We start from the raw sequence: 13,101 nt of genomic DNA, 5'->3' as shown, positions 1-13,101 counted from the left end.
CATCTTTCTCTTGGCAATGCCCCATAGATTCTCCATGGGGTTCAGGTCAGGCGAGTTTGCTGGCCAATCAAGCACAGTCATCCCACGGTCATTGAACCAGGTTTTGGTGCTTTTAGCAGTGTGGGCAGGTACCATGTCCTGCTGGAAAATGAAGTCAGCATCCCCATAAAGCTCGTCTGCGGAAGGAAGCATGAAGTGCTCCAAACTCCTCTGGTAGATGGCTGCATTGACCCTGGACTTAATGAAGCACATTGGACCAACACCAGCAGATGACATGGCTCCCCAAATCAACACAGACTGTGGAAACTTCACACTGGACTTTAAGCATCTTGCAGTGTGTGCCGCTCCATTCTTCCTCCAGACTCTGGGTCCTTGGTTTCCAAATTAGATACAAAAGTTCCTCTCATTAGAAAAAAGGACTTTGGACCACTGAGCAACAAGCCAGATCTGTTTTTCTTTAGCCCAGGTAAGACGCTTCTGACGTTTGTTGTTCAGGAGCGGCTTGACAAGAGGAATACGACATTTGAAGCCCATGTCCAGGATCTGTCTGTGTGTGGTGGCTCTTGATGCACTGATTCCAGCCTCAGTCTATCTCATATATTAGGTTCACCTTTTAAGTTGCATTACTGAAATAAATGAACTTTTGCACGATATTCTAATTTTTTGAGTTTCACCTGCATGTATGCCTTGCCAATAAGGCTGAACATAATGTCCAGTTTACAGAATGAAAAGTATAAATGCTCAAAAAAATGAATATTTTTCCCTTCACACATAGTTGCAACAAATAAACTACAACATCATCCCTCACAAACATACTTTTAACAAAAAAATAAATCACAAGTCACGGAAGAATAAACATTTAAAATGCAGACAAAAGCACATTCCATTAAAAGTATCCAGAAACACAAACATCACCTTTCCCTCATTTCATAAATAAAAATTATGACCATATAGTCCTCATCTAAAATATACATGTCTGCAAAAATTACATTTGAGGAAATTGCCCATTTACCCTAGGGCAACAGAAAAGGTGTGTTGCATTTTTCAGCAAACTTATTGATATTTTGATATGTTTGGGTTATGTAGAAATTCTTGCTTTTCTACTTCTACAAAAATTAGATACTTAGCTCAGAAATTGAACTAAGGCAGTAAATTTTTTCTCATCTGAAAACTTTACTATGACGTTAAATATTTAATAAACTTTGCTTAACAGTCTCTGTTCTAGGAAAATTTCAATTTTCTTCCTTTTAATTCTCTTCTTTTTTCTTGCTGCTCATATAGGTCCTTCCACTTCTTTCTCCTTTTGTTCTAAATACAGAAGCAAATCAAAAACACCAACAAATGAACAAAAAAAGCCTGCCGAGGTAAGGTTATACATTTTGATTCATAGTGTTTTACTTTAATAATTTATTTACTAGTTTACCTGTTCGCTTCTTCATATCTCAATCTTTTTGTTTACTATTGAATCTATATTAACATGAAGGAACAATCAATTTATTAAAATTTATAAAGTTTATTTCAGGATACTGACAGTTATGCCAAACTAAATGAAAGACATTGGTTTACAGTTGCCGCAAAAAAACATCATAAAATCGGGTCAGTCATGGACTGAACCATTTTGTGATGATTATGACTTATAATTTTAATGGACAGGCTCTATTACAGTTGTAATTTGAGGACTATCTGCTGGTTGTAAAGTTCTGGGCTCAATTCAAAGTTGTGGTCATAAGTAAATGGCAAAGTAGCAGGATAAATGGCATTGCCCTATCAAAATCAAATCTGCTATTCCAATAAGAATATTTTATGATGATGGCAACTCTTTTCCACAAAGCCTTGGCAAGACAGGCTTTGTAAGGACTGGCATGTTATGGCACACTGTTCCTTTTGAGGTCTGTGCAACACCATTCCTTGTACAATTGCCAAACAGCTTTATTCAACTGTGCTTTGAATCTTGTTAGATTGATTGTTTTGGACACACATCTCCATGCAGTGGGTTGGGATGGTTAATTATTTCCTATTTAGTTTTAGTTTTTTTAATCCATTTTCCTGGTTGTATGCCAACTAGAGTCCTTAGATTGGGTCAACTTATGAAAATGTAAATAAATATTGGTTGTGTTTCTTGTACTAAAATTGTAATGCAGAGATAGTAAAAAAAAATAATATATGCCATGCTTGCCACAAGCTTAATCATGTGGTTTTGAAGGCTTTTTTTGTGCAATACATTAATAGATTTTATCATTAAATTATAAAAATAAAATTTTAATGGATTATTTCTTTATTTATTTCTCACTATGCCTTCAGGTGTTTCGAAAGGACCTCATCAGTGCCATGAAACTGCCAGACTCTCATCATATTAACCCAGATGAATATTACTTGTTTGCAGATACATGGAAACAAGAATGGGAAAAGGGTGTGCAAGTCCCTGCAAGCCCAGAAACTATTCCCCAACCTTCTCTCAGGTATTTCTGTTAAACATGTGTGCCTTACTAAAGCACATAGTTTTTGTGCTTCCATCCCAAAGTAATATTAACATCTTACTATCCTACGACGGTTATCAGCTGCAATATATTCCATTTTGTAGAAATAAAGCATGTATTGCTTCAGTTACTTGCAGAAAATAATAAAAAATAAATGAAGGCAGAATTGAAATTTTAATCCAGAGGGGATGTATGAGAAATGCTGTCTGATAAGCAGAACTGACTGTAGCAATTTATACAGTTTACTGCAGTAGGTCTTTTTTTGCAGTGGTTTTTAGGTCAGATAGAATTTCTAGTGCTTCCCCCAAAAAGCATCCTGTGAAATCTTTGGGCTGTTCACTCCTCTTCTTCCAAGCACCTTGTTACAGAAGGTGGCCTATGGATGTCTAAAAAAACATCTTTGTAACCAGTTTGCTCTGCAATCATATCCAGAAAACCTCGAATGCTAGTCTTAATTCCATTTCATCTAGGCATGCCAGGGTAGTTCTATTTTGGCAGATGAAAGCTTAATAGAAGAACAATTCTAGATGTTAGATATACCAAAACCAGATCATTAAAATCCTTTATTTTATTATTTCAAAGCTGAACTAATGTTTTTTGTATATATTTAACGGCCATGATTCAAGGCAGATTTTTAGGAAGTAAAAATCTTTATGGTTATTCAGTAATGATTTTGCTTATGTTACATTTTTGTTTAAACATACTATTGTCATCCAACCAGCACCATTATTGGTGCTGGTTGAATGAACCAATAAATTGTTAGTGATCAAATAACTTATCCATAGGTGATCCTTTGGTGTAAAAAATTTAAAATTGTAAACACTCTGTCCTTTGACCTAAGGCTCCTAAAGAATGGAATACCTTGTCATTGTTACTTGATTTTCAAGAATTCTTCCACCAGAGGATTTGTAGCTCATTATGATGTTTTGCTGCTTAGAATTGTAGCAGAAAAAGTAAAGCAAGTACTTTACACACGGCCCAGAAAGTACATCCGTTGTTCAAACCAAGAGTCTGCTGAACCTGGCTACATCAACATTCTAGAATTGGCAGAATCAATGTGTCGATATGACTTGGATGACATGGATATCTTCTGGCTTCAGGAAGTAAATGAGGAACTTGCTGAAATGGGTGAGAAAGCAAAAGTAATAATTTGTTTAACATTTGATAATGTAACAAATATTCTGAAATAAAATATACATACACTGATATTTGGTTCTATCATTCTTTCCCAGTATTATAGGTTTGTAAAGTTTTAAAGAATACTGGATAACTTCTGATCTGTTGAGTCATGCTTTCAGAGATATTTCCTTACCAGATTCTTCAATGCCTTCAATAATAACAGAACTTCTGTTGTACTGCCTCATTGGAAAAGTTGGGATACATTCGGAGATGTATCTGTCTTGAAAATAGTCCACGTTGAATTGTATAGAACATCCAAACAACACAAGAAATGTTTTATGACATTTTGTATCGTGTCATAAACTGTTGTATGATAATTTTTAGAACATAACATATTTTATAAAATTCGCCAGAATTCAGTTCCACAGACTTCATGGGTCCTAGTTTTTGGACACATTCTGTAAGTTAGCCCACATGAAGTACCTTGATTGAAAACATTTTATCCATTTCACCCAGTTAATAGTTAAAGAAATGATAGTTTAGTAGTATATAGACCTAGACTTCATTTCATATATAAATATGTTAACATGAACTGTAAAATTAGGGTAAGTTCTATTAATAATATATCAGCTAGCTGGAAGTTAATGGCATCCAGTAGAGTACATCATAATTCTTAGAATCATGTGCTTAAAAGCCTGTTTAATTAGTTTGAAATAATACAAACTGACATAGGAGTTCACAAGTCTGATTCTTTCATTTTAGTGACAAGTTATTTTAACGAGATTGCCTCCTGACTAAAGTTAAATTCACCTGAATTTATATCTGTCACAAACTGTCCTTTTCCTCCATTTCTAATTGGACAGGCTATAGTAACAAGGTCTTTGGGACTCAAGGTAATGTTATAAGGCACAGTAAGATTTGTATATATACATTTGTATATGTATATGATATGTATCTTTAAAAAAACAGAATGTGAGCTTGCTGAACCCTTTTTTAAATCGAGTTTAGAGAATATCTACTAAACATAGATTGGCCTAATTTTAACCATGTATTTTATTATTATTTACATGAAGTTTCTTAGTTTATTGGTTAGAAACATAGAACATAGAATTATCTCTTATCAGGTCAGGATTACAAGTAAAAAAAAGAAAGAAATATCATGAATATTGTGTATTTTGGAGGGGGAGGTGTTTGGCTCAGGATAGAACTTGTTTGTCTTCTTCTTCCTTTTTTTAAAACTGTTCCCCTGATACATCTTCTTCATTATTCTTGGCATTGTGGTTTTTTACGTTTCTTCCCATTATTATGGCGGAGGACAGAAATTCTACAAACAAAAACCACTCTGATAAGCTCATGTTAAATGAAAATCAGCATCATGTGATGCTAAATGTAAATTATGTTTGAAAATGAAAGATTTTAAAAGACATAATTCAGTGCACCATTTTTAATGGTAATTTTTACCATTTGGCAGGATATGGGCAGCTTGATGAAAATACCATGGAAAAAATGCTAGAAGTCCTGGAACGTCACTGTCATGAGAATATGAACCATGCCATTGAAACAGAGGAAGGGCTTGGTATAGAATATGATGAAGATGTAATCTGTGATGTATGCCGATCTCCTGATAGTGAAGATGGAAATGATATGGTGTTTTGTGATAAATGTAACATCTGTGTGCATCAGGTTTGTTAGGTTTAATTCTTTGCGAATATGAATGCAACATTTAGCCTTTTTTTTCAGAGTAAGGATTTTAAGTGATTTTTGAAAATATGCTGAGGAAAGATGATATTTTTGTTATGTAGTCAGATGTCCATTAAGTATAACATAATAGTACAGCATAAGCTCTGTTGAATCAGTAGCTTTGGACAGTTAGTGGTAACACTAGCAGAATGTTGTATCAGTAATATATAGAAAATGTTACTAAGTAACAAAAATGTACTCTGATAAAATATGCCATCAGGAAATATCCCTGATAGAGGACAAAAGACAAAATACTAGCAATAAAAGGAGAAGACTCCAGGGTTCCAAAATTTATCATAGAAAATATAAACATTATTATGAAACATGGAAAATATGAACAACAGCATGAACGAAGTGAATGAAAACTTACAGAAAATCATTGATGTAAATTGTCATAAAAGAAGATGTTATAACAAACAAAATTTTAGAACTAGGGGAAGAATCGCATATAAAAAAAACCCAAATGAAAATATTCAAAAATATACCAGGAGAAGTCAGGAGAAAAATTTGAAGTGCAAAGAAAAGTTGGTAAGTGATAGATTTATTGAAACTTAAATATTGGAAGCTAAATATATGCATTAAAAATAAATGAAATTACAGTATGCACAACTATGAATATATTACATACCTGGAAATATACCCGGAACAACCTTTTGTATTGTGTTTGTTTAGCTGATTTATATAGGTTACCTTTGGGACATTTTACAATAAAACAGATAAAAGACATAATATAAAAATAGAAACACTTAGCAGCTGCCATTAAAATAACTAGAACCAGCTCCCTCGCACATCTGGGACTCCACACTCGGACACAAACCCAACTTTTCAAAGTTATACAAAAGGCAAGCAGGGACAGGGCTAATTTGATCTTTGAGGGAAGATGTTCCAAAAGGCAGGCACTATAGCAGAAAAGGCTTGCCTGGGCCCCACTAGCTGATGTTCCTCAGCTGTTGGTACCCCAAGTCTGTCTCTTGCCAGATTAGGTAAGTAACCCAGTTCCAAGCCACACAGGTCTTTAAACATAACTACTAGCACCTTGACCTGAATATGTGAGCACACTGGAAGCCAGAGCAGTTGTGGAACACTGGTGGTACGTTAGTTGAATAACTGGCACCTTTAACTACTCTTGCCATTGCATTCTGCTCCAAATGCTCTTCAAGGGCAGCCCCATATAGAGCATGTTGCAGTAATCCAGCCCAGTCCCCCACTTTACATCATGACATTACAATTATGTAAACATGGATATAGGACTTTATAGATATAGATATAGTGGAATAAATGCAAAACTATTTAAAGGATAAAAAGTGTAGGATCTGATTATACTGTATATCTGTAAAAATATTAAATATTTATTAATTAAATTTATATGCCACCTAACTCACTATAGAGCGGCTCAATAAGATCGCAAGTTAATAAAACTGATATTTTAAACAATTCAACATATTATACAATGCAGGAATTATTCCAGATGGGTACCTAATATCTAAGTTTACTTATTCTGTCTAAAACAAACATAAAGATGTAACGAATCTCTATGATAGCCTTGGTGACTTATATTTTTAACATGTTCTTCCAAACATAAATGAGAGGATTTTTTAGAAATGTGAAATTGTTTTGAGCATAATATAACTTGAATTCAGGAATGTATTAGTTAGCAGGAATGTTCTTTTTAGCAAACTAGTCAAACATTGTAGAGATACAAAAGTGGATTTTTATGTGTATTGAGAATTGTATGAAAATGCATTTAATTTAATGGAATTAAATATATTGAAAAATACAGGGTTGGATGGTAGAGACACATGCATTATTATGAATTTATATTAGAAACAAACAGCAGTTTTTAAAGATGAAGAAAAAGAAATTTTTTTCAGATATGTGTGGTAAGAATGTGTATTGCCATTGTTGATCTTTAAATATGGTACATTCAGAAGTTATTTTCAAAGACGATTCAGAAGCATGCCAAGAAGATACAGTAATAATTTATTCAGATACTGTTTTATTAGTAAATATTGAGCAATGTTTGCAAATGTTAATCAAATTTTGTGGACTAAATATAAACCAGAAGAAAATAAAAGTAATCATTATAAATAAAATCTCTGAACTAAGTATTACTGTACTGTACAGGAAAGCACACGCTGAGGGTATATAATGTATAAAATATAAAAATGACCAACATCCTAGATAAAAAAATCTACACCCATGGTTTAGCAAAAGTACAGCTTTGGACAATAACATCAAATAACAAACAGCATTGATTATTGCTGACTGTTTTAGCAGGAGATAGCACTAAAAAAATTAAAAGTGACAAAACATTCAAAGCCAACTTTCAGTTATCTCACTAGAACTGCTGGTTTCAATCATTGGAAGTAATTTCATCCTACTCTGTGCACGTTATCTCAGTTTAGGTGCAGTCTACAGTTCAGGTCATCATATAGGGCAGGGGTGTCAAACTCATGGCCCGCAGGCTGGATGCAGGCCCCGCCCCCGCCCGGTTTAGCGAAGGGGGGAAAAGTCCACATATGTCAAGTGACGATGCAAATTTGACACTCATGATATAGGGGGAAAAGAAGGATTAAAATTGAGTCAAATAACTGTTCCCCACATCCTTTGCAATATATTTTTTCTTATGTCCTTGAATGGAGGGAAAGTATGCTGATACAGAAACATCTTACCTTAATATTGCCCACAATTTAACCTTTGCTGCACCTCTGACTGGAGTTCAAGATTCCTTCCCTGGCATATAGTGTCCTCATGCTCCACATTGTCTGTCCACCAATCACATGCCAGAATGTATGGCAGAGTAATTTACAAATGTTCAGTTGCCATTTGCCCTATTTGAGTATTAGTCACTCATTACATTACATGCAACTTGTAAAAAGCATTACATGATTTCCAGGCCCCACAAGAAGGGTCAAGTAAAAGGAGTCGCAGAAGGCATTCTCCGGAAATCAGCAGTAGAGTACTTCTCTGTCTTGCTTTAGCTCTTGCCAGAAATTGAGATCTGAATAGCCATTATTTCTTCCACTGAATGTTAGGGGAGATGAATACACTCCCCAACTGGATCAGACTTAAAAAGACAAGATTTTGTCGTGTTTTTTTTTTTTTTTTTTGAGGGGGTTGGGGAGACGTCTCTGAATGCCTCTTCTAGGTATGTGCTTTGGGAAATAACCCAGGATTTCTGAAAAGATATGCCTGGATTTGTACTGTGTATATTGATGGGCATTCAACTCTTGAATGCAGCTCAGCCAATGTCATAATCTTGTGCTGGTTATAGAGGGAAGAGAAGAGTACTTCTGAATGCATCTTGGCTGCATATACGAGAGGTCTGCATTCAAACAGAGGCTGGGCAGCCATCTCTTGGAGAAAGTTTAAATTAATGCTTTCCAAATCTGATTCTATTAATATTTTTAAGAATTCATAAAGAAAGTTATCAAGGAAAGTTATCTTCTAAAAAGGTCTATGAACAATGAGAAATAAACAGGACAGAAAGCAATGAGTTTTTAAACATCATAGAATGATCCTGGTTAATAACATTAGAGCACTCATGAAAAGGGAAGTTCATTTTTTTAAATTTATGCTTGGCCAAGAGTTCCCTCTACTGGATAAAAGTAGTACATTTTTGATGCAACTACCTGTTGCATCTTTTTGAGATTCTTTACTTCTTAGATCAATTAGAGCAGTGATCCCCAACCTTTTTTATGCCGCGGCCCGGTACCGGCATCAGCTGGGCGCCGCGGCCCAGTACCGGCATCAACTGGGCGCCGCCATCTTTTTTTGACGAAAAAGTGCTTCCGGTGAGCTTTCTACCCGGAAAAGCTCACCGGAAGCACTTTTTTATCAAAAAAAGATGGCGCCCAGCAACCAGCGGCCCGGTAAGACTTGTTCCGCGGACCGGCAGTTGGGGACCCCTGAATTAGAGCACTTTCCCAGCTTATTTTTTAAATGATGTAAACATGTAAAAAAGATCCATAGGTGTCATAAAAAGCTCCTTTCCTAAATCAATAATACTTACAAAAGGAATTGTTCTTTATATATTTGTTGTTTGTATGTATTTATATTGAAAAAAGGGCTGGTAGTGAAGAAAAGCTGCTACCCAAGTTCCGTTTTCTTCTGAGAAACCACACCTGTGCCCTTGATGGATATTCAGTTTTTATCACTAAGCATAAAATAAAATGTAATGTATTAATGAAAAGGTGGTTTTTCTGTTCATTGTTTTCAATGCTTTGAAAATAAATGTGTAAAAATATATTGTGGTTAAAATGCATAAATAATATATACTTCTTTCCTATATAAAACAGTATTTTCTTTTTTCTTTTTTATCTCCAGGCATGCTACGGCATCCTAAAGGTTCCTGAGGGGAGTTGGCTTTGCCGTACTTGTGTTTTAGGTATACATCCTCAGTGTCTCTTGTGTCCAAAGAGGGGTGGAGCTATGAAAGCCACAAGAACGGGTACTAAGTGGGCACATGTGAGTTGTGCTCTCTGGATTCCAGAGGTATGAATATATAAATTACTTGCTGTCTTTTTATCTACGCTGTTTATATGTGAGGAAAAGATTCTGTGATACGAGCTTGTTTGTTTTTATTTATTTTCCATTTTTAATATTCTATAGGGCAGGAAGAAACAGTTTCAGCAATTTGTGAAAAGAAGATTTTAGTGTAACTTATATAAAATTTATATAAACTTTGCAGGTACAGTAAAAATTCACCTAAGAAGTCATTATTATTGGCAATGAATATTATTGGCAATTTTTTTTCATAAGAGCAATTGGTCATGCTTTAGTGTGCTAATTACTCAGTGAAAGTTTATCTAGAAAGTTCCAGTTTTGAGCAATTTTTGATGTATTTGAAGCCTGCAACCTCCTGAATGCTCTATTTGGTCCTACATTAATATTTAAATCTTCTCCTAGAACTTCTCCCAGGCTAATTTTATTTAATATTTCTAACCCCAATTGTTGAGCTTCCCTTTAATAAAAGTAAATCTTCCCCCTCTTTTTGAATCTTTTTCTGCTTTATTAGGATGGCCACCTCTAATAGTTCCTGCTAGAAGCAATTTCCTTCCAATATATTTATCCTAATTCTTCTGATATATATGTAGTTATCTTACAGGAAATATATATATATATATATATATATATATATATATATATATATATATATATATATATATATATATATATATATATATATATATATATATTTTCTGAGGTTCTGCGGGTATTTGTATGTGGATCTTTGGTTATTCGGGTTTTCTCCCGCGTAAGATTCAAAGTATCTAGGCAACGTTTGGCGAGGTCCCACTCGCCATCTTCAGGCTGGTGCTTTCGGCTTAGTGCCAGTGCAAGCAGTGTGTGACCGGAGCTGCCATCTCTATATATACAAGTGGTGGGGGATGGTGTGCTGGGCTGGTTGGCTGTGCTGCAGCCTCTTGATTGGTTGATGGAGTTGATGTTGGTATAATGGGCTGTGTAATGGCCTTTTGTTGTAGAGATATCCTGGATCTTGTGCTGTCATCTCCTGGGTCGTTAGCCTCTTGTGTTTTAACGGCTTGGGTAATGGGTTGTGTGATGGGCTTGTGAGTTCTTTTGTTGTGGTATCCTGGGTCTTGCGTTGTAATCTCCTGGGTCGTTTGTGTTTTGATCTCTTTTCCATTAGCCTCCTGTGTAGTAACAGCTTGGGTAATGGGTTGTGTGATGACCTTGTGAGATTTATTGCTGTGGTATCCTTGGTCTTGTGCTGTGATATCCTGGGTCATTTGCTGTGTTGTGACTTCTTGAGATCTTGAGGTGTAATTTCTTGAGTTTTCTGATGTGATGTCCTGAGCGGGTGGCTGTGATGTAGCATTTTGGGTTTTTAATATGGCTTTGAGTTTGGGGTCTGGGTCTGTGTTCGTTTGGCTTGAGTTCGTGGTCGTGCCACATCTTCATGGTGGGGTCAGTTCGCTTCATGTATGGTTCAGAGGAGTTTGAAGTGGGTAGTGATGCAGCTGCAGTGCGGCTTCTGGTCTGTGGTCGTGTCTCATCTTCTGTGTGGGTGTGAGTCTGATTTTACGTGGAAGTGTGGTGGTGGCATCTTGTGTGGCCCTCATGGGTGTGGGTCTGGTGTCATTTATCATGTTGGGTACTCGTCTGTTCATGAGGGCGGGTTTCCAAATGGCTGGTAAGCGGGAGGTGTCATCTCTTTTATTCATGCTGTGTGGGCGTTTTTCTATCTCTATGGCTTCTCTGATTATTCTGCTGCTGTGGTGTTCAGTTTTGGCGATAGTTCTGGTATTTTTAAAGTCAATCGCATGTCCTGTGGCTTTGAGGTGTTGGACCAGGGAAGAGGTTGGTTCTTCTTTTTTGATTGAGTTCTTATGTTCTTCAACGCGTGCACTTATTCTTCTGTTAGTTTGGCTGTTAGTACCCAGCACAGATCAATTCCGTAGCTGAGACACTCATCTCCAGAACAAAATGCTCAGCTGATGAACAACACCTAAAAACCGAACTAAACACTCTCACCAACGTACTAACAGCCAATGGATTTCAAAGAAAGAAGATCACCCACCTAATCCAAAAAGAAACCCCAACCAAAATCCAAGACAGAGAACAAGAGAACGGCAAAGCCCTCCTCCCATATATAAAAGGCACTACAGACAAAATCAGCAAGATCCTCCAAAAACACAACATTAAAACAGCATTCTGCACAAACAGAAAAATATCCACCATCCTAAGAAACCCTAAAGACAAAATCGAGTTAGAAAACCAAGGAGTATATGAAATCCCCTGCACTGCCTGCCTCACCACATACATTGGACAAACTAACAGAAGAATAAGTGCACGCGTTGAAGAACATAAGAACTCAATCAAAAAGAAGAACCAACCTCTTCCCTGGTCCAACACCTCAAAGCCACAGGACATGAGATTGACTTTAAAAATACCAGAACTATCGCCAAAACTGAACACCACAGCAGCAGAATAATCAGAGAAGCCATAGAGATAGAAAACGCCCACACAGCATGAATAAAAGAGATGACACCTCCCGCTTACCAGCCATTTGGAAACCCGCCCTCATGAACAGGCAGTACCCAACATGATAAATGACACCAGACCCACACCCATGAGGGCCACACAAGATGCCACCACCACACTTCCACGTAAAATCAGACTCACACCCACACAGAAGATGAGACACGACCACAGACCAGAAGCCGCACTGCAGCTGCATCACTACCCACTTCAAACTCCTCTGAACCATACATGAAGCGAACTGACCCCACCATGAAGATGTGGCACGACCACGAACTCGAAGCCAAACGAACACAGACCCAGACCCCAAACTCAAAGCCATATTAAAAACCCAAAATGCTACATCACAGCCACCCGCTCAGGACATCACATCAGAAAACTCAAGAAATTACACCTCAAGAACTCAAGAAGTCACAACACAGCAAATGACCCAGGATATCACAGCACAAGACCAAGGATACCACAGCAATAAATCTCACAAGGTCATCACACAACCCATTACCCAAGCTGTTACTACACAGGAGGCTAATGGAAAAGAGATCAAAACACAAAGCGACCCAGGAGATTACAACGCAAGACCCAGGATACCACAACAAAAGAACTCACAAGCCCATCACACAACCCATTACCCAAGCCGTTAAAACACAAGAGGCTAACGACCCAGGAGATGACAGCACAAGATCCAGGATATCTCTACAACAAAAGGCCATTACACAGCCCATTATACCAACATCAACTCCATCAACCAATCAGAGGCTGC

General features: G+C 36.7%; 2 protein-coding genes across 2 annotated transcripts in view; one reads left to right on the top strand and one right to left on the bottom strand.

Annotated features, from left to right (window-relative positions):
- TUBGCP5 (tubulin gamma complex component 5) overlaps window positions 1-13,101 on the bottom strand; it is a 379,326-nt gene that overhangs the window by 197,696 nt on the left and 168,529 nt on the right. The window lies entirely within an intron of this gene.
- The window catches only part of JADE3 (jade family PHD finger 3), a 32,592-nt gene that overhangs the window by 1,302 nt on the left and 18,189 nt on the right, over window positions 1-13,101 (top strand). The window contains exons 2-6 of the mRNA XM_026666856.2: window positions 1,282-1,364; window positions 2,302-2,459; window positions 3,415-3,605; window positions 5,068-5,279; window positions 9,663-9,830. Of these exons, the coding sequence (XP_026522641.1) occupies window positions 1,282-1,364; window positions 2,302-2,459; window positions 3,415-3,605; window positions 5,068-5,279; window positions 9,663-9,830 (812 nt within the window). The remainder of the gene's footprint in view (window positions 1-1,281; window positions 1,365-2,301; window positions 2,460-3,414; window positions 3,606-5,067; window positions 5,280-9,662; window positions 9,831-13,101) is intronic.

The sequence above is a fragment of the Notechis scutatus genome, chromosome 5 (assembly GCF_049901735.1).
Source record: "Notechis scutatus isolate UNSWTSFEM ecotype Mainland chromosome 5, rNotScu1.2, whole genome shotgun sequence".
Classification (NCBI taxonomy): domain Eukaryota; kingdom Metazoa; phylum Chordata; class Lepidosauria; order Squamata; family Elapidae; genus Notechis; species Notechis scutatus.
This window is presented reverse-complemented; position numbering and strand designations above follow the sequence as displayed.